At 36.0% G+C, this 24,693-nt stretch overlaps 3 protein-coding genes across 3 annotated transcripts in view; 2 read left to right on the forward strand and 1 right to left on the reverse strand.

Annotated features, from left to right (window-relative positions):
* The window catches only part of LOC134826128 (importin-9-like), a 45,739-nt gene extending 37,404 nt beyond the window's left edge, over positions 1–8,335 (reverse strand). The window contains exon 1 of the mRNA XM_063838410.1: positions 8,309–8,335. The gene's annotated coding sequence lies outside the window, so the exon portion shown is untranslated. The remainder of the gene's footprint in view (positions 1–8,308) is intronic.
* The window catches only part of LOC134826129 (uncharacterized), a 365,739-nt gene that overhangs the window by 224,648 nt on the left and 116,398 nt on the right, over positions 1–24,693 (forward strand). The gene's annotated exons all lie outside the window — the stretch shown is intronic.
* LOC134823536 (uncharacterized) overlaps positions 19,836–24,693 on the forward strand; it is a 33,945-nt gene continuing 29,087 nt past the window's right edge. The window contains exons 1-3 of the mRNA XM_063835043.1: positions 19,836–19,849; positions 19,965–19,981; positions 20,097–21,775. Of these exons, the coding sequence (XP_063691113.1) occupies positions 19,836–19,849; positions 19,965–19,981; positions 20,097–21,775 (1,710 nt within the window). The remainder of the gene's footprint in view (positions 19,850–19,964; positions 19,982–20,096; positions 21,776–24,693) is intronic.

Raw genomic sequence — 24,693 nt, forward strand, 5'->3', positions numbered from 1 at the left:
GAAAACACCCAAGTTGTCCATGATAGAAATAAATAAATAAATAAATAAAGTCAATTTTTACAGCACAGCAATATATATCTAAATATCAGATCCTCTGTAATCATAATGTATAAAAAAAGGAGCTTTTCTCTGTGCTGAAGGATGAATCAAGGCAGATCATGGTTCTGTTAGCAGGCCACCCTAGTTATGGACAATACATATATATAAAATAATTAAATTATAATTTTAAAATTGTGTCAAGATTGAACTAAAACATAACTCAGGGTAAAATAGACGTATTCCCTTCGTCAAATTAACTATTTACAATACTAAACTTAAACGAACTCTGGGTAAAATAAACGTAATCCCTTTGTCAAACTTGCTATTTACAATAAGTTAATAAATTAATACGGTTGAAAATTATTTCATATTCAATAACAATGTAGCATCAATATAATTGATACAAATGAGGAGCATACAGTGAGAATTGCACATAACAGGAGGACTGGAGGTATGGAGCAATAATGATTGACAGTGCACCTTTCCACTGATGTTCCTAATTTCCTGTAATAGCTTAATAGGCATGGAAATACTTTGATTGCAGGGGATAGATTGGATTCACTTATGTACTGAGATAACTTAACCGAAATAACATAACTGTCTAGATACATTGGCTAGTGTTGGGTGGGATCATGAATTTATCGTAAGAGTTATCCCCTTGGTAATTCTCATCAGTTAGCAACATATTCATAAGAGTTTCTTTGTATAACTTAGAAAATTTCTTAACGTCGTCACACTCTCTAAGGGACTTTGGTAATATGTTCCAGGCCTTAGTTCCTAGATAGTTAAACTCCTTGTGAGATCTTGATTTAGGAGTAAAAAGATTGCAGTTTTCTGCCTCACGTGATCCACCAGAAATATACGAGAATTTCCCGATAAAATGCTTTGGACATGTTTCATTGATTATACGGTACATATATGAGCTAAGATGAACCTGTCGTCTCAAATGGAGAGGAAGCCATCCCATATTTTTGTATACATTAACCGACCTCTCTCTGATGTTTACATCTAGGGCTATTTTAGCAACCTTTTTGTACATGATATCTAACTCTCCTAGTCGTTTTTTATATGTTCTTGACCAGATGGTGTCTAAGTAGTCAAAATGTGGCAACATAAGTGCATTAGCAAACATCTTCCTGAACTTAAGAGGGAGAAGTTTTTTTGATCTATACATAGCACCAATTCTTTTGGATATCTTTTTCTTAATGTTATCAATATGTTCATTAAATGTCAATCTGCTGTCAACTATAAGTCCAAGGTACTTATGGGATTTAGTTTCACAGATTACCAAAGTAAGGTCATCACAAATTTCAACAAGGATGGCATCAAGGTTAGGCTTAGAGTCAAGGATCATTAGTTTTGTTTTTTCATTATTCAGGGATAGTTTATTAGCCTGAAGCCATCTGATAACTAATTTCAACTCTTGTTTGATGTTACCATAGTTTCCTCTAGATATATTGTCAAAATATAATGCACCGTCATCAGCAAATAGATAAGGTTTAGAAAATAGGCATGCATTAGGCAGGTCATTGATAAAAATGCTGAATAGAATTGGTCCTAATATACTTCCTTGAGGCACTCCAGAGTTCAATGAATGTAAACTGCTTATCCTACTCCCAACTCTAGTTTGCTGTAATCTATCTGTGAGGAAGCTCCTAAACCAGCTCAATGCAGTATCTTTTATTCCATAATGTTTCAGCTTTTGAATGAGAATATCATGGTTAACAGTATCAAATGCCTTTCTGATGTCCAGGAAGATAATTGCAGGATGCTTGGCACTGTTCTTAGCAGTAAATATACGATCAAACAGATCTAACATGAGATAAGTTGTAGAGTGATCTTTACGGAAACCATATTGATGCTCTGAAAGTATTCCCTTTTCATCAAGATATTGAGTCAGTTGGGAGTTCACACAAAATTCGATGCACTTTCCAAGAATCGGTAAAATTGAGATTGGTCGATAATTACTAGGATTCTCAGTATCACCATCCTTATGGATTGGGGTGACTTTTGCAACCTTGCAGCTGTTTGGCATGATGCCACTGGATAAACTCAAATTTACAAGATGTGTTAATGGAGCAATAAATGCAGGTAAAATTTGTCTAAACACTCTCAATGGTATATGATCATTAGTGGATTTGCTACAAGGGATACTTGCCACATAGTCTAAGATATTGGACTCAGTTATTTCAGTAAAGCTATTCAAGCTGGTCTCGTTGTCAATCTGCTCATTTTGTAGATAAGATAGAAATTCATTTTCATTTTCCAGCTGCACTTCTGCTTGGATCTTTGGACCTATTTCAGCAAAATATTTATTGGTGGTTTCAGCATCAAGATTGTTATTGATATTGTTAGCTTTAACAGGCAGATTTGATGCTGTCTTTATCGTTTTCCATACACCCTTTAGATCATTCATGGCACACTTGGCTTTCAGTTCTGTTGCTAAGTTAGTCTTCCTATTAATTCTAGACAAATAGGTTGAATAGTTTCTCTGCCGTTTATATGCCATCCATAATGAGTCACATTTATTACAGTGTATAAGACCATTTGGATGTATACGTCTGTTCTTGTTGTGTGTTAAAAATTTACGGTAAAGTTTCCCTTTCAATTTCTTGGGGGGGGGTCAACCTCATTTTACCTCATTTTACCTCATCCCAATTTTGCCTTTTTTGGCTGGCCTCGTGAGGTAAAATGAGGTAAATCTCGGCAAAAATTTTAACAGGTAAAATTCTCTAAATCGTCAATTTAGTCACGAAGGAGTATGGAAGGAGTTCTAAATGTGTGCTCCTCTAATATAAACAGTAAGAAATGGTTAACTTTAGTCGAGGTCTCAGGTCTCTACAATGTCGGGAAGTTCCTGCAGGAATTTGCACATTGCGCTTGAAGCGCAAGATTCACAGCGCCAAAAGCGAAGGTCGTAGAGACATGAGACCTTGACTAAAGTTAACCATTTCATACCATTGCTATAAGAGTATGCCACTTTCAGAGTCCTGAACACACTCCCATATCTCTTAATCGTCAATTATATGAATTTTACCTGTTAAAATATATCATCTTTTACTGATATCATTTTAGTTTAACACTGTTAGTTTTAAAAAAGAAAATAATACTTCACACCAAACTAACACACTATATGAGAATATAAAAAGGAAGGTTTTCTTGGAGACCTGGATCGAGCATCAAAATAGTGTACATTGCTACTGTCATTGTCAAGACTCAAGAATAAGAGGGTCTAGTTGTGGGATTATGCTGGATAACAGATATGATAAGTGGTAGCATCCTACAAAAGAATGTTAGCTTACTAAGGAATTTTCCTCTTACCGAATCATACAAGAAGTTAACTAAGCTCCTCCTGGTCCTAAGCATTATCTTGTTTCAGAGGGAATGAGTGATTTAAAAAGATGAGGCCGAAGAGTTAGTTGTGAAGAAAGCATTTGTACTCTGTAATTTCTAAGCTAATTTTTTTCGATATTTTTAGCTATTTACTGATCTTGTCTTGACGTATCAGTAAGAGATCACTGGACCTCGTTCGCGTTAGTTGTTAGTCATGTTATGCCGATCCAGTTAGTGACGAGCCATGAAGTAATCATTCGACCTCATTTAATACTGATCCTATCAATGACGAGCTATGTCTACCTTAATTGGAACTTGCTGACTGCATTGGAAAATGGAGAACAATCGAGAAATGATAATCAGTGCCAGGATATAATCAAAGTTGAATTTGGAATCCAAGGAAAACCTTCCTTTTTTATATTATCATATTGTGCGTTAGTTTGGTGTGAAGTATTATGTTGAAAACAAAAATTAACAGTGTTAAACTAAATTGATATCAGTTAAAGATGATATATTTTAACAGGTAAAATTCATATACATGTAATTGACGATTAAGAGCTGTAGGAGTGTGTTCAGGACTCTGAAAGTGGCATACTCTTATAGCAATGGTAAGAAATGGTTAACTTTAGTCAAGGTCTCATGTCTCTACGACCTTCGCTTTTGGCGCTGTGAATCTTGCGCTTCAGCGCAATGCGCAAATTCCTGCAGGAACTTCCCGACATTGTAGAGACCTGAAACCTCGACTAAAGTTAACCATTTCCTACTGTTTATATTAGAGGAGCACACATTTAAAACTCCTTCCATACTCCTTTGTGACTAAATTGACGATTTAAAAAATTTTACCTGTTAAAAATTGGTGAAAAATATGGGCGTGGCCCAAGTCAGTATTATACGAAACCGTAGAGACACAAAAAAATTTTTGGTTGTTCCCGACCCTATAGAGCAACTAATTAGAGGTGATATCTAATTATTTAAACGAAATGTGGTTTTGTGAACCGCCCTTTATTCTACAGCGAATCATGAACATTGAACATGTACATAAGAACTTAGAATTGTATGAAGTATGAGTTTATATGTGTAATTTATTATAAAATTACCTTTCACTATGCAATTTCGACATGCAAATTCATGTAGATATCCAATCCAGTTCCATGCACAACTGTTGTTTACATTTGGTCTAGTTAGACACAATTTGTTTCAGAGTGACTCGATAATCGCAATATCAAATTAAGATATTATTTAAATGGTCCATGTCATGCAATGCAGAAATATCCCCATAAATTGGCAACTGCCAAAGTGACACTAAAGTTATTGCTAATTCCTTTACAAAACTTAGCAAGTGCTATTTACAATATCCTAATGGATCATGGAAATTGAAATGTTCAATTTTCTTTTCATAAATAATAATTATAATGCGAAGTTTTATTTACCCCAAGTTTGGAGAGTAAGTAGGTTAAACTGGGAAATGCCCCTTCCCAGGGACCACATCACCCCTAATAAAACATTAAATATCATGGGAGACCATGCACAGCCTCGAATTATAGTATAATGACTTCGAATAAACCTTTTTTGTCTCTAAAAAAGGCTTAGAAAACTAGATTTATTTACCTCATTTTACCTCATTTTACCTCATCCCAATTTTGCCTTTTTTGGCTGGCCTCGTGAGGTAAAATGAGGTTGACCCCCCCCCATTTCTTACTTTCTAAAAATTCTGGAGATGGCTTATGGATGTAATCACTATGGCACTTAATTTGTTTAATTGGACAGAAGTGATCATAGTAGTGATCAATATGTTCGTTTAAACCATCAACTGCATCATTCAGACTAGTTGAATCTATTATTGGTCTATAATCACAGGTTTCCAAAAATTCTTTAAGAGCAGTAACATTCATTTTGCTGTGATCTCTTATTAGTAACTTCTTGAATTTTGAGGCCTTATGCACATTGAAATCGACAATGAACTTTACGACCTGATGATCTCCTATACAATCATCAAGGACTTTGCAGTCAAGAAACTTGGAGTAAGTGTTTGTTATGACAACATCGATTGTGGTCTTTGTGATTCTGTTTCCTAGTTTAGCAATGCGGGTAATATCCTGAACTACCTGTACCATTCCAAACATTTTCATTGTAATGTCTAATTTCTTATAGTTCATACTGCTGATGTTGTTCTGGTCTACATTTACATCACCCAGCCAAATAACATTCTTACTTCCTATACTCATCATGCAGTCTGTCATATAATCTAAAAATTTGTCAAGAGGACTAAACAACTCAGATCTGTAGAAACAGCAGATGAAAATATTGCAATCTGTAAGATGGATCCAAATAGCCTCGATTTGGTCATATTGCAAAACTAAGTTTAGTTGAATCATTTTAAACTTTATGTGCTCACTGATGAGAATGCCACATCCCCCATGACCATTGTCGTTAGGACGGTCTTTGCGGATAAAAGTAAAATTCTTGGGTAGGTTTAGACTGGCTGAGTCAATATCCGACTTAAGATTTGTTTCATTCAGGCATAAAACATCTAATTTCTCTTTCCAGATTAGATCTTGGATTTCAAGACATTTTGGCATACCTGTTAGTCCTCCCTGCATGTTGCAATGTCCCACTGCAAGCTTTTTGGCATGGTATGAAACTGTGATTTTACTAATGCACGGGTTAATGCAAGAACTGCTGTGAGAGCATGAAAATTTTTCCAATTTATGCTGCTATAAACTTGTCAGAATAAGATAAATTGCAGAACTGGCAAATTTGTATGAGATAATAACAAAACTTTCTAAAACTTCAATAAACATGAGGAACAATGTGTAATTATCCCTTATCTAGAATCTAGATGAAATAAATGTTAACAATCTTTCTGAAAATTCAAACTTGCTTATGGGCCCAATACTTCAGAAATTTAGCAAGTCGAATAACACCGCTTGTATTGAGGTGACAGTTATCAGATATTTTTGCAGATGGTCTGGCAAAATAAAATTCTTTCCTGAATCCACTTCTATTATAGTTAAATAAATTATGGGTGCTAATGTAATTAAAACAAGAATCTTTGCTACACATATCCTTAATAACCTTATTCAGCTCTGCCACAACATCATTGCGGCCTTTTGTACTCCTGGGAAGAATATTGAGAACATTAATTGTTGCATTCGGATACACTGACTTGAGATAATTTAAGAGATTACTAATGTCACCCGCTGCATCCTTCAGTGACTTTGAGCCAAAATAGACTGTGTTCACATTATTAGTTCCTGTCATAATATAAATAATAGATGGGGATGGAACGGAGTGTAGGTCAGTTTTTAGTTTATTTAACATTACTTTGGCATCAGCCCCAGGATAAAACAGTTTACTAGCACTAACAGTGGACGATGATAACTTGTCCGCATCAAGAAACCTGAACATAGAGCTGCTTATGAATAGGACAGACTTTTGTGAAGCTTTGGCTGGCTGTTTGCAAACTGAGAGTGCAGGTGAAGAAGAGTCTGTCAGTTTGTGTCCTGAATGAGGGATGGGTGGGGGCGGTGAACGCAGACCAAACTCAGTTGACTGAGTGATCCTAGGGGGCTTCATCAGTCTTAGGGTGATGCTGATCCGGGGTTCATCACACATTTCGTCTGGCAGTATCTCATGTTGAAAGTCAGCCTGAGACAATTTGGACATGATGAAGACATCTCCATGCTGAAGCTGCACAGAGCCCACAACTTCATTGCTGCCGTTTGATCTAATTTGCAGTGTTCTCGTCGCACCAAGTGAAATGGTTACAATATCAGAGTGTTCTACAATACATGATTCAGAATCGCTATGAGCTGGCATGAACTCTGCTCCAGTTTCATATAGATTGACGAGAATACTATTGTGTCTGAAATTGGGTAATATCACATTAATGTAGGAGCTGAGTTTAGCAAGGTAGGAATCATTGTGTACACTTTTTGGGTCATGTGTTGCACCTGAATACTCATAGGGAAAGTCACCAAAATAAACTGATTTCCTGTTTTTAAAACCGTGACTGAACTCAAGTTCTTCCATTAATAGATCAAGTGAAAATTTAGAGAATGGACCATCATCTAGTAGGGTAACTGGTTTCACTGGTGTAGTGATGGGGAACAAGTTACAGATATATTCATTGGCCCCGGTGTTATAGGATCGTAGACAGGGGCAGGGACCAAGTTTGGATATTTGTCTCTGGGCTTAGGGGTGTTGATCCGTGATTCACCAGTAGCAGTAGATACAGGGAGATCAGACACATCATCCTCGTCTGCCATAACCTCGTTAACAACAATCTCACTGATAACAATCTCGTTTCCAACAACCTCCTGTGGAACAACCTTGTCCACGACATCGTTGTCAACAAACAAACTGTCCGATACAACATCTTCCACAACAATGTCATCTACATCAAACGCTTCTACTTGATTGATAACAACGTGTGACTGAGGGGTAATGGTTATGATCTCACATTCAATCTCCTCTGATAAGTTCGGCAGCAAATTTTCACACTTAAAACTCTGTTCTTGTATTTGAGTTTGATCTGATATGAGACTATCATTGTACTGAGCAATGAGATCACTAGTTCTGATAATTTCATTCAATAAAGACAACTTTTTTTCTAAAAAGTCAATCTTGATGTCTTTTGACAGACAATTGTTACAGTTCTCTGATTTTTCAGACTGGAATGAAAAGTTCAAATGTTCTAAAGGGCGCTCACAAAAGTGGAGACTAATGTCTGAGCTCTGATTATTTGACATAGTTATATTATCAAGAGTTCAATGTTCAGAAGCACAATAAACACTGTAAACGCAATACCTTCAGTCCAGATAGTAGTTTTGATGAGAATAGTTTTGATGAGAAGGAGGAGGATGAGTAATCTTCAAGTACACTCACAGCAGTCCTTTGCACGTCAACACTTACGCTCGTCTATCATATCTCATACCTCAAATTATTTGTTATATAGTAGTGTTGAAAGTATTAAAAGACAAGAAACAAACTTTGCAAAGCAAACTAAACATGCTGACAGCAAATATAACTGAGAAGGAACCACTGATCACCAAGAACAAACCCAGGGTAACATATTGGTAATGTCGAACTAGAAGGACCAGCTGTTTCACTACTATCTAAAGACCCTAAATTTGCGTTGCTAGACAACAGGGGGGGGGGGGTTCAACTACATTTTTGTACATGTACATTTGGCAAAAATCTTATGGCCATGTACATAAATGTACAAAAAATCGGAAATCCCTGGAAACGGATTGAAAAATTTCCAAAACGTGTTTAAAATGCTAACAATGCTAGTACATTATGCAAAAACAAAGCTCGGGCTAGGGTATCAAGTGGCTAGGGTACTTAGTGGCTAGGGTACTAAGGGCTGCAACAACTAAGCAATTGTGGTCAGGATAAACTAAGGACTTCATCCCTCAATTATATATAAAGGCTGTAGTCATGTGCAGTTAATACTAACAAATAAGCAATAGGTGTGTGTGTGTGTGTACTTTATTTGTGGCATGTGTGTGAACCAAAACACAATAAATTCAGTCAAACACTGCACTGTACAAAATAATAGTTCATCTGAATACTGTATAACAAATAACAAATAATTTGAGGTGTACTATGGTAGTCCGATAGACGTAAACCTGACATTAGGCTATCGGTGAACACAGGGACCACATCATACGTGTGCCCTGCTGAACAAATCAAATAAATAAAATCGAGTATCTTATTGGGTTATTAAAATAAGATATCTTTTGCTAGAATTTTAAAGTTTAAGCCATAGAGCAATCTTCTCAGTTTTAAAATTTAAAAATAACATTTTACCCTAACTATGATGTGGTGGCATTTCATACTTAACTAAAATTCAACTTTGAAAGTCAATAGATTATTAGTCACAACAAAATTATAGTTTAAGACATCCATTTTGCATTGTGTTTCCAATATTAGAATTTATGATATGTATTGATTGAATAATTGGTAATAAATTTAACTTTTGTTTTATTAACTTTTGTTTTATTAAACTAACTTGCGTTAAACTTCACTAAAATTTTATAATCCAAGGGTATTTAGGGTATCAACATGAATAATAACAGGATTACTGTTTCATCTGGTTTAAAATGTTAGATCAGCACAAATTTCTAATTAATTAACGTTTTTATATCTCTCAAGCTATATTTATCACAAACAGAAGTGAGTAACTGTTTTATGCTGTTAAATCTGATATAGACACTAGTACACTAAACTTCCTCTGAACTTTTTAAGGTGTGATAGACCTCATGATAAGGGAAGAGGGGGATGTGGTATATTGATTAACCAAAGTGTCAATTACAACTTACTCAACTTAGATATAACATACTCTGATGTATAGAATACTTTGTTAACCAAAAACTTACCCATTATGTTGAAACAAATAAACTACTAACCAACCATCAGTATGGATTTAGGAAAGACCATTCAACCACTTTCCTTATGCTTAATCTATTTGTCAAAATATTTATGTCTAAGGAATCGTCGAAGAAACCTGCAATTGCATTCTTGGACATAAAAAGGCTTTTGACACACTAAGCCATAATATTGTATTGAGAAAAATTTAAGTATTATGGCGTGGATGGCTTTGTCATTAAGTGGTTTTAAAGCTACCTTGGAGGCAGAAAACAGTGCACCAAAATACGTGGTTATGTAAGTAAACTGCTTCCTGTAAACACAGGTGTGCCACAGGGCAGTATATTAAGTCTATTCATAAACGATCTAATTTATTACCTACTATATGTTTTGATTCTATGTCCTTAGAAGGGTATTCTTCTAACAGTTTTTGACTGACTTGAATGTACTGCACAGCATCTTGAAGCTTCTTTAAATTATTTTTATCCTTCTTGAATTTCTATGTAAATTTCCCAAATTTAATTCTAATTCTAATTCTAATTGTAAACAATTCTCAGAAGTTCATATTGTGGTTAATTTTTTCCCACTGTTTTCACTGCCTTGTTCAACAGCCTAGCAAGTCATATATCCCTTTTAACCAATTTTATGACAACATTTCTCGATAACTTTTATCAAAACCCTTGAAGTGTCCTTTATTGTTGACAATAAAATGTTCAAGACTAAAACCATGGAAACATGTGCGAACTTTAAATAAGGCTTAAATGCAAATTTGTATGTAACTGTAAGTTGTAACAGAGCTTTTCATAGATCGAAGTAACGAAATATAATTATAAGTTATAACTGATTAGTAAATACCTCATATTTGTAAAATAATCTGAAGAGTAAGGGCTATCTGCTGATGTATGTTGAGGTTGCCTTTCACCGTGTTGAGTGCCGATCTTTTTTTCATTCTTATTGAAGATCTATTGATTTTGCAGTGAATTAAAATAACTTAAGTTTTCATGCCACGTTAATCTTAATTAAATGTGTTTAACAAGGACATGAATGTATTTAAATCCCAAAACTGAGTTGATCCTGTAAATCAACACCCAACGGTTCTCAACTTATCATAACCAGCTGCACACATACATTTTTGAATTCTGTAATTTCGATATTCAGAAGTAAATTTATGACCCGTCGAAAAATTTTGATTTCATCATAAAATACACATAAAATTTCTTGACACCCTGCTGTACATGGTCTGAAGATAAAGGAAATAAAATTAAAGAATGTGTAACAATCCTTCGACAGATTATAACTTTGTTTTACTGATGAAATATAAATTAAAATCCGTTTTAACTGGATTTAAATAACTGAAGCTGCAAAGACTTTACATCCCAAACTAACGAAAGATGACTACATTCATTTCAGCGGACTCTAAAAAAATTAAATCACGATTTGCAATTTCAGCTACAGCTGATTTAGAGAGTGAAGTTTGTGGCAATAGTTTAAATTCGGACCATCTAAAGTCATTCCAAAGGCCCTGTAGCAATACTTGACAATTTTCATGAAACCGAAATCAAACTATCGTTTTGACTCGCCAAGTCAATTGAAATAATTATTGAAGAAGAAACAACTTAGTTAAAATGAATTTAATCAAATTTGTGTTTGACAAAACAGGTTTTAAATTCGTTGGTACTACACAGCTACCAACACAATTTTGTAACTTCGAAGCCAAAGTTATGCGGAGGGTAGTCTTCAACGGTTGCAGATTGTAAAATCTAGCAAAACACGCGCCCCTCTGAAAATAAAAAACCCATCTTGGACTAAAATTCAACGAATGATACATGCAGTTAATATCAAATCATTATTTCACAAAAGTTATGTTCAATACTAATTATAAGAAAAATGAACTGGGTAGAATTTATGGCATTTAAAAGGTTGTTATAATGACGAAATGCCGTACAAATCGGCGCGTGGCTCTGTGTTTTCAGTTTACTGATTTATACATTATAACTTAAATATGATCGCAGAAAGAATATTTGCTACCTCCCTTTTGATGCAAAACAATTGAACCATATTGCATATATTTATATAATTATAATGTAATGTAAGAATGATACTTGTATCAAATATATATTATATTACTACCATATTTATCAACACACAACACTGAATTGAACGCCGCGCGTATTTGACGGTAACAAATAACATTAACATAAACTATTATTACTAATTAATTCTAATTATAAATTGCTCATCATACAAAATAATCTAACAACACAATATAATATTAAGTTGTAAGTGTTGACACATAATGGATCGCTATTCTATTTATATTTCGCGCGGCGCAAGCGACCGTCCGTTAACACACTCGCTGCTTATAATGCATGCGTCTATTGCATCATTAATGGAAGGCGCGCCAGTGAAATTTTTGCGCGCGAATTTACGATTTAAACGAAAAGAAACTGCAGGGCTTTTGCATGACTTACCTGGGGACCTCAGGCTATCATGTTCATAAACATAGAGATTCGGCGGAATGACAGGCTGAGCGCGGCCCAGTAAGTCAAAATATTGTTACGTACACTTCAAACCGAAAGCTAGTAAATCAGTATAAACACCAAATTTGCTTCAGCTCCATATATATGTGATATGGCTTCCCGATGAAAAACAAACCGAAGCTACTAAGTTTCTTGGAGTACTAATCGACGAGAAATTTTCTTGGGGGCCTCATATAACAACACTTAGACGGAAGTTGAACTATGCCTCTGTACCTATAGAGGACTCCACGCTGATCTTTACCACACAATATTTGAACCCAATCTCACGTACTGTTTATCGGTGTGGGGTGATGCAGCACTGTTTAAGACAGCAAGTATCTGGCTGGCCAAAAAGCATTGCATACGAGTCCTTTTTGGTGATAAAGTAGCATATTTAGTTCATGACATGTGCAAGAGTAAGAGAATATGATAAGGCGCAGGTTATATCTCCACCGAAAGCACATCCAATTTGATATTAGTCTGAGACGAAACGGAATCTCGTTAGCTTTTCGTGTTAAAAGCGATTTCTCAACGGTTATCACCTCTCTAGATGATTCTTAAAACATTTGGACTTTATTGCATTTTTGAAATAAATGCAATAAGGGCGTTTTCGGCCACACCCTTTTTCAGGGTTTCGCGGTCACTCGAATTTTTGTATTTCAGTCCAGGAAGGTCTTGAAGACTATTCCGATACACCAAAATGTGCCTAATAGCCACATTTATATACAACTTTTGAAGCAACATATACCTTAAAATGCTTCGTTTCGAAAATATGGCCGAAAAACGGTTTTTGGCTTGACGCAGTTCAAATTTCCGTGATTTTTGGCATTTCCGCCTAGGAAGGTCGTAGAGACTATTCCGATACACCAAAATGTGCCTAATAGCCACATTTATATACAACTCATGAAGCAACATATACCCTAAAAGGCTTATTTTCGGAAAAGTGGCTTAAAACTTTAAAAACGGATTTTCGCCGAGCAAACAATGACAATATTCACAAATGGGCTATTGGACTGTTAACTAGAACGGTCTTAAAAACTCATGAGCAACATAGCATTGAGTCACTTTGTGTCCAGAAACACCTATTTTATTGGCCATCTCTCTTGGGTCAGGCCAGAAGCATATTTGTGTCTTACGAAAGGGCGATTTTTCAAAATTACGGTTTCTCTAGTAAAGGTTCAGTTGCTAACAGACAACAGTAAATTGTTTGGAATTGCCGACTCATGCACATCATATACCTGCTCAAAAACGCTCACTTTAGGATTGATTAGTAAATAAGTTTAACTACTGCATGATTTGTGAAAACTCCAACAATTTTTTATTGGCACCAATTTAGCCAAAATGTAATGACCAAAATTCAACTTTCTATTTGTTCATGCCATGAAACTTAACCATGATATGTACTAAGAATACCGCACCTAAAATAATTCGGCACTGTTTCCGGGCCAGATTGTTGCTTGACCACTGACCAGTACTGACCAGTACTTCAGAATGACCCCATATCCTTTTTTTCAGTCGCATAGATTTTCCCATCGTATGATAATGCGTGTCATTGACTGGCTAGTTCTTCTGTTATTACAGCAGTGAGCTGCCTCGAGATCTTATCTGGGGCATTAGCACAAATACTAGAACATTAAAACTGTAATTATAGAACCTCAGATAAAGGTTACTTGGCAGAATAGCATTAGCAGGGTCCGAGATTTGACTGAGGGCATCCAGGTAACATACCAGGTCCATATCACCAGTTGACGTGAATCTTAATTTCGGCATGCAATGCCTTATAAGTTATAAGCTTATAGTAGGATCAAGGGGTTTATATAATAGAAGGTCTCGAGATGCTGATTTGGCTATTTAATTTTCACATGTGAACTTTTTCCAGCTGTGGGTAAAGTGGATTTTAGAGCGGGGAGGGGGTCTTAATGATCACAATCTGAACGATCTCTTACTAACGGGATACTACGGGACCAGGGACGGATCTCGGGCCTAATAGCTGGAGTCTGCACCTAGATGGTCAACGTGAGGATAGCATGAGTATTTGGGATGCTCTGCCTGCCTTTCAATTTCATAAGGTCTTGTAACCCCGAAAGCTGGTATATCTTATCTAAATTAACCTTGGTTACATCCCGTGCTGTTTCGAATATATTAGATGAATTATATGATTAGATTTATAGGTACAATATCAAGCAAAAAGTCTGATCTCCGGTACTGATGTTACACTAACATGATCGAATCTCCGACGCGAGGATCTCCGAACTCCGATCTTAAAGTTGAATCTCAGAGCCAAAAAGAGGAACCTAAGCCTCGGTTCCTCTTTTTGAGAGTCAAACAGGAAATTCGGTATTATCAACTCAAAGTCGGATTCGTAGCACAATTGAAAACCAAAGAATAAAAATCTTAATGAATTCCTGACATCCAAATTAATATCAGGTCGTATTCGATTTAGTGGCCCAAACTCCAGTAGGTTGCAAGACTAATATATATATAAAGTTCAAGTCGAGGAACACTTTGATTAAGCATCATCCTTGTGACAAGGCTTGTCTAGTTGGAATTTTCGCATATCATGCAGTAGTTATCTACTAATCACTCCTAAACTGAGCTTTTTAGAGTCGAATCTCGAACCCTACCATTCGGCCAAGTAATCTTAATCTGAAGTTCTAGAATTATAGTTATAATGTTCTAGTACTAATGTATTAGTGCCCTAGATAAGATGTCGAGGCAGCTGTAATAACAAAAGAGCTAGCCAGTAACCATTTGATTAAAAACGAGGAAATGACACACATTATCATACGATGGTAAAATCTATGCGAACCAAACCACTGCAGTATTATTAAACTGCGGCCAACAGATCTCAAACCAGGGATTACAGACCAGTATTGGTCGAGACAGCGAAATCAATCATAATTTTTAAGTGGGGTACTGGTCAGCGGTCAAGTAACAATCTGGACCGGATCCAGTGCCGATTTATTTTAGGTCCGGTATAGTATTCTTGGTACATATATCATGATTTCATGGCATAAATAAATATAAAGTTTGAAGTTGACTTTTGGTCTGGCACATATTATATTTAAAAATTAAATTGGTGCCAAGGAAAAATTGTTGGAGTTTTCACAAATCATGTAGTAGTTATTTACTAATAACTCCTAAAGTGAGCGTTTTTGTGTACATGACGTGCATGAGTGGCCAACTGTGACCAATTCGCTGTTAGCTGCCGACCCTTTGATCTTAAGAAACCGTAATTTTGAAAAATCGCCCTTTCGTAAGACACAAATATGCTGCTGGCCTGGCCCATTAAGAGAGATGCCCAATAAAGTAGATCATTATAAAAATTTTGTAGGTGTTTCTGGACACAAAGTGACTCATCTTACATCTTTTGACAAATGCTATGTTGCTCATGAGTCTTTAAGACCGTTCTAGTTAACAGTCCAATAGCCCATTTGCATTTGTGAATATTGTCATTGTTTGCTCGGCAAAAATCCGTTTTTCAGCCACATTTCCGAAAATAAGCCTTTTAGGGTATATGTTGCTTCATGAGTTGTATATAAATGTGGCTATTAGGCACATTTTGGTGTATCGGAATAGTCTCTACGACCTTCCTAGGCGGAAATGCCAAAAATCACGGAAATTTGAACTGCGTCAAGCCAAAAACCGTTTTTCGGCCATATTTTCGAAACGAAGCATTTTAAGGTATATGTTGCTTCAAAAGTTGTATATAAATGTGGCTATTAGGCACATTTTGGTGTATCGGAATAGTCTTCAAGACCTTCCTGGACTGAAATACAAAAATTCGAGTGACCGCGAAACCCTGAAAAAGGGTGTGGCCGAAAACGCCCTTATTGCATTTATTTCAAAAATGCAATAAAGTCCAAATGTTTTAAGAATCATCTAGAGAGGTGATAACCGTTGAGAAATCGCTTTTAACACGAAAAGCTAACGAGATAGCCTTTTAGAACGGTTGGGATCCGACTATATGTATGAAATATGTCTATAACTTGCTTGATTCTGCATTAAGTTGATGCTCTCCAACCAAAATTGAACGGGGAATCGTTTAAGATCACTTTTGAGGCACCTCGACAAAAGCTACTCACGCTATTGTACTTTTTATGGAGAAATACGTCAGTAGCTTTTTTGGGCTTGTTATCCTCTTTCAAAAGTATTCCAAGTGATTTGTATATTTCATATATTAATTATGAATACATTGCAAAAGATTTTTTCTTGATTCATGAAGTTTGAAAGAAGTTACTGCAATACGCACCATTTGGGCAGTGTGCTTTTGGTGGAGATATTATTTGATTATAATTATAATTCTAATAACCTGGGCCATATGATAACCACACATTCTTCCAACTAGAGCACTGCAAACCACTCTTCAAGCAACAAAACATGCTGGCCTTTAAGGATCTATACACATACTGTAGGCCTGTAGGCTGGGGCAATGATACACAACTGAGTATAATGAAAGTGTGTTTAAGTATTATCACAGGAACATGTAGATAACAATATATATATACAACTGAAACAAATTTTAAGGTGCTGGAGTTTTTGTCGGGTGGAAAGGCCACCTGCATTATATGACCTTATCAAATCAAATAAGTTTTAAAACTGAATCCTTTAATCCTATTTAAACTTATTTTCAGAAGTATAGAACTTTAAACATATCCTTATTCGTTCCCACTTGTTATCATTGCCATTTTATTATTGTTCTATACTTCTATGTGTATAACTCAGTGGCGTAACGAAAGGCCCTGCTGACCCCGCTGTGCAGGGGGGCGCCGTCTTAGGGGGGCGCCAAATCGTCGTTTGAATGTGGGACAATTTCGAAAACTTAACTAAAGTACTAGCAAAACTGCGCGTTTTGCTCTAGATACACACTTTTTTAGAGATTTTACCGGCGTATTCTTTAAAATCACCTAATTTGTTTAATTTTAGGGAGGGGCACCAAAAGGGGAGGGGGCGCCAACAGGGGGGCGCTTTTTTCGGCAGGGGGGCGCCAACAGGCAACGTTACGCCACTGGTATAACTGTAAATAATATTTCTAACGAAATTCCAAAGTGGGCATCTATGTAATTTTCAACTTAAATTGTTACCTTCATGCCCACAGTTCACTGTTAAATCATATCTTATTTTATCACTCATTAATTCATTACTTATGATGTTTTACATGCAATATTTTTACAGAAAATATTGTAGCCACAAGTTATTATCCTTCACTATAATGAACTGCTAACTTTTAATACCCAGGATATGCTGGTCACACACATGTCAGCGAAATTCCCCTAGTCTAGTGTTTTCCAAGTCTTGTTCTGTGAGTAAAGTATGTGTGAGAAAGTCTTTAATAAAATGAATGTATATTTTTGAATTTTTAATATTTAATTTGATAATGCAGTATAACGAAATTTTTAATTAGCACTGTATAGTTTAAGATATTTATAGCTTATTATAACCATTGATACAAAGACCATAATTTTTCACCAGCTCTCCAATATCCATCTTAAAGTTGCATTTTATATCCTCAAACTACACAATTTAAACTTAGGCATATTATATAGTGTAGACTTTCTGTCACAACAAGACTGTAACCCATAGTAACAAACATAAACAGAACCCCTAACGTCTGCTAACAATTTTCTTCTGATCCTCATATGAGCCCTGTCTCTAAAAACTCAACTGAACTAGCGTTTTGGTGTGTGCAAAAGCTTTCAGGCACGCACATTCCCTGCCCCGTTAGTTACCTGTCCCTTCAAAATCAAACTAACATTCAAGGACAAAAAGTCATACACCAAATGAGCATTATATTTTTATAAATTGTTTTACATCTCTTTATTCTGTAAAATGTGCTAAAAATTAAATTCCTTGTTTCATTGAAAAATTTCTTGTTTCATTCATGCAATCACTTTGTACAAAATAAGTACTTTTCGCCACTGCACGTGACACGTGACAATCGCACTTTCAAATGGCCAAAATCCAGTCTCATCGCACTTTCTCAGGAATCTTGATAGAGGGATAAGAGTTGCAAATCTTATCCTCGTTCTCACATGCCTTACTACGAACTGCTAAATGTCTTTAGACATTCCTCTTGATGTGAGGAATACAGCCGGGGTGAAGGTAGCCTTCTCCACATTCAACACTCTCCAAGTACTCGTCCTTCTTCTTCTCATTCATTTCGTAAACTTCTTGAAGAGTCTTTGTCCTGTTTGATAAGCAATTGGGGTGTGATACCCTTATGTCAAGAAAGGTCTTATCAAGTAGAGTCCAAACTCCTCTAGCAGATACGTCAAGCCGAGTTTGGTCACATGTTATGGTCTTGGGGTTGAGACAGTCACCCTCGTTTACCTTCTGTAGCTGGGGTTCAACTTTCACATCATGATATACCTCACGCAGGATGATGGCCATTGTGGTTGACAGTTCTATTGAATAGAGATTTGTTAACATGCATACCTCTTCGATGCTTTTTAATCCTCAACTTAGCCGATGCTGTGGATGTCGATTGCTACTTGTGTGAAATGTGATATTTTTTTATTAAATACTTTTTAAATTTTACAGAGTACAGTAAATGAATATAAAATAGAATAGATACATTAAAGCCTGACACTTTCTAAAACCCAGAAAAGTATAGTTGCCATTGTAATGCACACGAAGGCGAATAGCAATAGTGCCCCTTTGCCCCCTCGATTTTCAGTCCATCTGCAATATGACTGGTATGCATAAATTATCCTAAATTGCCTTTCTTTGTAAAGATTTCCAATATTAATGTATAAGATTGGCATAAAATTGATAACTTTGTTTTACTGATAACGTTCCTTTTACTGAGCTGTAAAAAAGGTGATCACCTTTAAAAGCAAATGTATTTGAGTAATCTCATCTTGTCGTGTACTTCATATTCTATAACAAAGTTGATATTCACATTTAACTAGGAACTGCTTCGAGATTTCTTGTTGAGATTTCAGTTAAATTATTGAAATCATGAAATAACGATACATCTAAATTCCTAGACAATAGAGATATCAATAATTTTGTTCTGTCATTATTTGAGATGAGGATACCTGATCAATAACTCCCTCATGGCTTGATAAGAGGCAATACGATTTTTATAAAATTTTCATGTGCACTACAAAATATATTAGATGCTAATTGCTATATCTGTACTTCAAATTTCCATATAACCATAACTTTAATATATTAGATGCTAATTGCTATATCTGTACTTCAAATATAACCATAACTTTTTGTGCTAGTGCTGAGTATGTTTTGCAAAAATGGGCTGCGAACAGTGCAAACTCTTGGATGCGAGCGAGTCGGAGAGTCATGAGAATGTTATAGCCAATGTAACAGCTGCTGAACACTCTGTTGATCCATGTGACACTGCTATTACAGACGATGCTACAGCCAATGTAACAGCTGCTGAACACTCTGTTGATCCATGTGACACTGCTATTACAGACGATGCTACAGCCAATGTAACAGCTGCTGAACACTCTGTTGATCCATGTGACACTGCTATTACAGACGATGCTACAGCCAATGTAACAGCTGCTGAACACTCTGTTGATCCATGTGACACTGCTATTACAGACGATGCTACAGCCAATGTAACAGCTGCTGAACACTCTGTTGATCCATGTGACACTGCTATTACAGACGATGCTACAGCCAATGTAACAGCTGCTGAACACTCTGTTGATCCATGTGACACTGCTATTACAGACGATGCTACAGCCAATGTAACAGCTGCTGAACACTCTGTTGATCCATGTGACACTGCTATTACAGACGATGCTACAGCCAATGTAACAGCTGCTGAACACTCTGTTGATCCATGTGACACTGCTATTACAGACGATGCTATAGCCAATGTAACAGCTGCTGAACACTCTGTTGATCCATGTGACACTGCTATTACAGACGATGCTACAGCCAATGTAACAGCTGCTGAACACTCTGTTGATCCATGTGACACTGCTATTACAGACGATGCTACAGCCAATGTAACAGCTGCTGAACACTCTGTTGATCCATGTGACACTGCTATTACAGACGATGCTACAGCCAATGTAACAGCTGCTGAACACTCTGTTGATCCATGTGACACTGCTATTACAGACGATGCTACAGCCAATGTAACAGCTGCTGAACACTCTGTTGATCCATGTGACACTGCTATTACAGACGATGCTACAGCCAATGTAACAGCTGCTGAACACTCTGTTGATCCATGTGACACTGCTATTACAGACGATGCTACAGCCAATGTAACAGCTGCTGAACACTCTGTTGATCCATGTGACACTGCTATTACAGACGATGCTACAGCCAATGTAACAGCTGCTGAACACTCTGTTGATCCATGTGACACTGCTATTACAGACGATGCTACAGCCAATGTAACAGCTGCTGAACACTCTGTTGATCCATGTGACACTGCTATTACAGACGATGCTACAGCCAATGTAACAGCTGCTGAACACTCTGTTGATCCATGTGACACTGCTATTACAGACGATGCTACAGCCAATGTAACAGCTGCTGAACACTCTGTTGATCCATGTGACACTGCTATTACAGACGATGCTACAGCCAATGTAACAGCTGCTGAACACTCTGTTGATCCATGTGACACTGCTATTACAGACGATGCTACAGCCAATGTAACAGCTGCTGAACACTCTGTTGATCCATGTGACACTGCTATTACAGACGATGCTACAGCCAATGTAACAGCTGCTGAACACTCTGTTGATCCATGTGACACTGCTATTACAGACGATGCTACAGCCAATGTAACAGCTGCTGAACACTCTGTTGATCCATGTGACACTGCTATTACAGACGATGCTACAGCCAATGTAACAGCTGCTGAACACTCTGTTGATCCATGTGACACTGCTATTACAGACGATGCTACAGCCAATGTAACAGCTGCTGAACACTCTGTTGATCCATGTGACACTGCTATTACAGACGATGCTACAGCCAATGTAACAGCTGCTGAACACTCTGTTGATCCATGTGACACTGCTATTACAGACGATGCTACAGCCAATGTAACAGCTGCTGAACACTCTGTTGATCCATGTGACACTGCTATTACAGACGATGCTACTAATGCTACCCACTTAACCTCCTCCATAAATCAATTTTCTAATTTAGCTACCACGGAAAACGGTGTTCCAGTAATGGAACAGGAGTCGCCTAGCGCTGCATTACAGGAAGACAGCACTGCTCCTCATATCCGCTCTCTCATCGAACTTTGTGATATAGACAGTAATATCTTAGACTCCACTGAGAGATTAGAAGTACATGATGAAGTAGCAGACCTGTCGCAGTCCCTTAATACTACAGTTATTGAAGAAGCTGTAGGGCTGCCAGACCACGTGACTGAAGTCTTGTCGGAGCCAGACAACAGCAGACAACCTGAGGAGCATCCTCCTGTTTCCAGCACTATGGAGGATGGGACTGAGCCACCTGTCAGGAAACGCAGAGGGACTGTACGCGTCAACAGTATTCGTGGACACAAGGTTAGTGAACTTGTTTCACTTGTGAAGTATTTTATTTTTTTTTCATATTTTTTAATCGTTACAATCAATGTGTTACTGTTACCCACATTTCCACATAATCAAATAGTTCTTAATTATGTGTCGTAGTACACCCAAACTATATATTATAATATTATGCACTATATATACTTTATTATACAATATATGTATATTATATATTATACATGTACAGTATACACATAACATTATATTATACAGTAAATATACAGTACCCAAACTACACATAATACACCACCTGTCATAACAACCTATACTAAGGAACATTAGTTATCCGCTAGTCATTAGTCCAAAATCAAAACCAATCTTATTCGCAAAGCACACGACTGTTTAATATCTGCTAGATATAGTCTAAGATCTGACTTTAATATTTTATGCAACAGCGAATAATATGTCTATCAGCTGGTTTGTGATCAGGGGTGAAGGTATGATCTGTTGTGACGATGACTTTACTACTCGTGCTACAGCGGATCTTTTTCTTTAAAATTCATCCGTCGCAGTTATATTATATTATCACACATCTCTAATCTTTGCTCTGCTTATGGTACGTAATGTATGGTACGTAATGTATGGTACGTATCTGTTATCAAACTAATAGCGTTCTCTTATTAATGTATTGGGGGTCATGTGAGGAGCCGCGTTTAAAAAAGGACGGTAAAGAAAGCTGGGTCTAAATAAGGGATAATGGGTTATTTAATTAGTTATAAAAACCGTAGTTTAGTCTTTTAGTTATGTGTAGTTAGGGGAGTTAGCCGGACCCTCTCTGCAGTAGTGCTCTCATTGTATTGTTCTTTATTGTACATATTCTTTATTGTACATATTCTTTATTGTACATGTTCCTTATTGTACATGTTCCTTATTGTACATATTCTTTATTGTACATATTCTTTATTGTACATGTTCCTTATTGTACATGTTCCTTATTGTACATGTTCCTTATTGTACATGTTCTTTATTGTACATGTTCCTTATTGTACATGTTCCTTATTGTACATGTTCCTTATTGTACATGTTCCTTATTGTACATGTTCCTTATTGTACATGTTGCTTATTGTACATGTTCCTCATTGTATTGTTCTTTATTGTACATGTTTCTTATTGTACATGTTCCTTATTGTACATATTCCTTATTGTACATGTTCCTTATTGTACATGTTCCTTATTGTACATGTTCCTTATTGTACATGTTCCTTATTGTACATGTTCCTTATTGTACATGTTCCTTATTGTACATGTTCCTTATTGTACATGTTGCTTATTGTACATGTTCCTCATTGTATTGTTCTTTATTGTACATGTTTCTTATTGTACATGTTCCTTATTGTACATGTTCCTTATTGTACATGTTGCTTATTGTACATGTTCCTCATTGTATTGTTCTTTATTGTACATGTTTCTTATTGTACATGTTCCTTATTGTACATGTTCCTTATTGTACATATTCCTTATTGTACATGTTCCTCATTGTATTGTTCTTTATTGTACATATTCTTTATTGTACATGTTCCTTATTGTACATGTTCCTCATTGTACATGTTCCTTATTGTACATGTTCCTTATTGTACATGTTCCTTATTGTACATATTCCTTATTAAACATGTTCCTTATTGTACATGTTCCTTATTGTACATATTCTTTATTGTACATGTTCCTTATTGTACGTCATGTTCCTTATTGTACATGTTCCTTATTGTACATATTCCTTATTGTACATATTCTTTATTGTACATGTTCCTTATTGTACATGTTCCTTATTGTACATGTTCCTTATTGTACATGTTCCTTATTGTACATGTTCCTTATTGTACATGTTGCTTATTGTACATGTTCCTCATTGTATTGTTCTTTATTGTACATGTTCTTATTGTACATGTTCCTTATTGTACATATTCCTTATTGTACATGTTCCTTATTGTACATGTTCCTTATTGTACATGTTCCTTATTGTACATGTTCCTTATTGTACATGTTCCTTATTGTACATGTTCCTTATTGTACATGTTCCTTATTGTACATGTTGCTTATTGTACATGTTCCTCATTGTATTGTTCTTTATTGTACATGTTTCTTATTGTACATGTTCCTTATTGTACATGTTCCTTATTGTACATATTCCTTATTGTACATGTTCCTTATTGTACATGTTCCTTATTGTACATGTTCCTTATTGTACATGTTGCTTATTGTACGTCATGTTCCTTATTGTACATGTTCCTTATTGTACATGTTCCTTATTGTACATGTTCCTTATTGTACATGTTCCTTATTGTACATGTTCCTCATTGTACATGTTCCTTATTGTACATGTTCCTTATTGTACATGTTCCTTATTGTACATGTTCCTTATTGTACATGTTCCTTATTGTACATGTTCCTTATTGTACATGTTGCTTATTGTACATGTTCCTCATTGTATTGTTCTTTATTGTACATGTTTCTTATTGTACATGTTCCTTATTGTACATGTTCCTTATTGTACATATTCCTTATTGTACATGTTCCTTATTGTACATGTTCCTTATTGTACATATTCTTTATTGTACATGTTCCTTATTGTACGTCATGTTCCTTATTGTACATGTTCCTTATTGTACATGTTCCTTATTGTACATGTTCCTTATTGTACATGTTCCTTATTGTACATGTTCCTCATTGTACATGTTCCTTATTGTACATGTTCCTTATTGTACATGTTCCTTATTGTACATATTCCTTATTAAACATGTTCCTTATTGTACATGTTCCTTATTGTACATATTCTTTATTGTACATGTTCCTTATTGTACGTCATGTTCCTTATTGTACATGTTCCTTATTGTACATATTCCTTATTGTACATGTTCCTTATTGTACATGTTCCTTATTGTACATGTTCCTTATTG

The sequence above is a fragment of the Bolinopsis microptera genome, chromosome 1 (genome assembly GCF_026151205.1).
Source record: "Bolinopsis microptera isolate Bmic1 chromosome 1, MBARI_Bmic_1.0, whole genome shotgun sequence".
Lineage (NCBI taxonomy): Eukaryota > Metazoa > Ctenophora > Tentaculata > Lobata > Bolinopsidae > Bolinopsis > Bolinopsis microptera.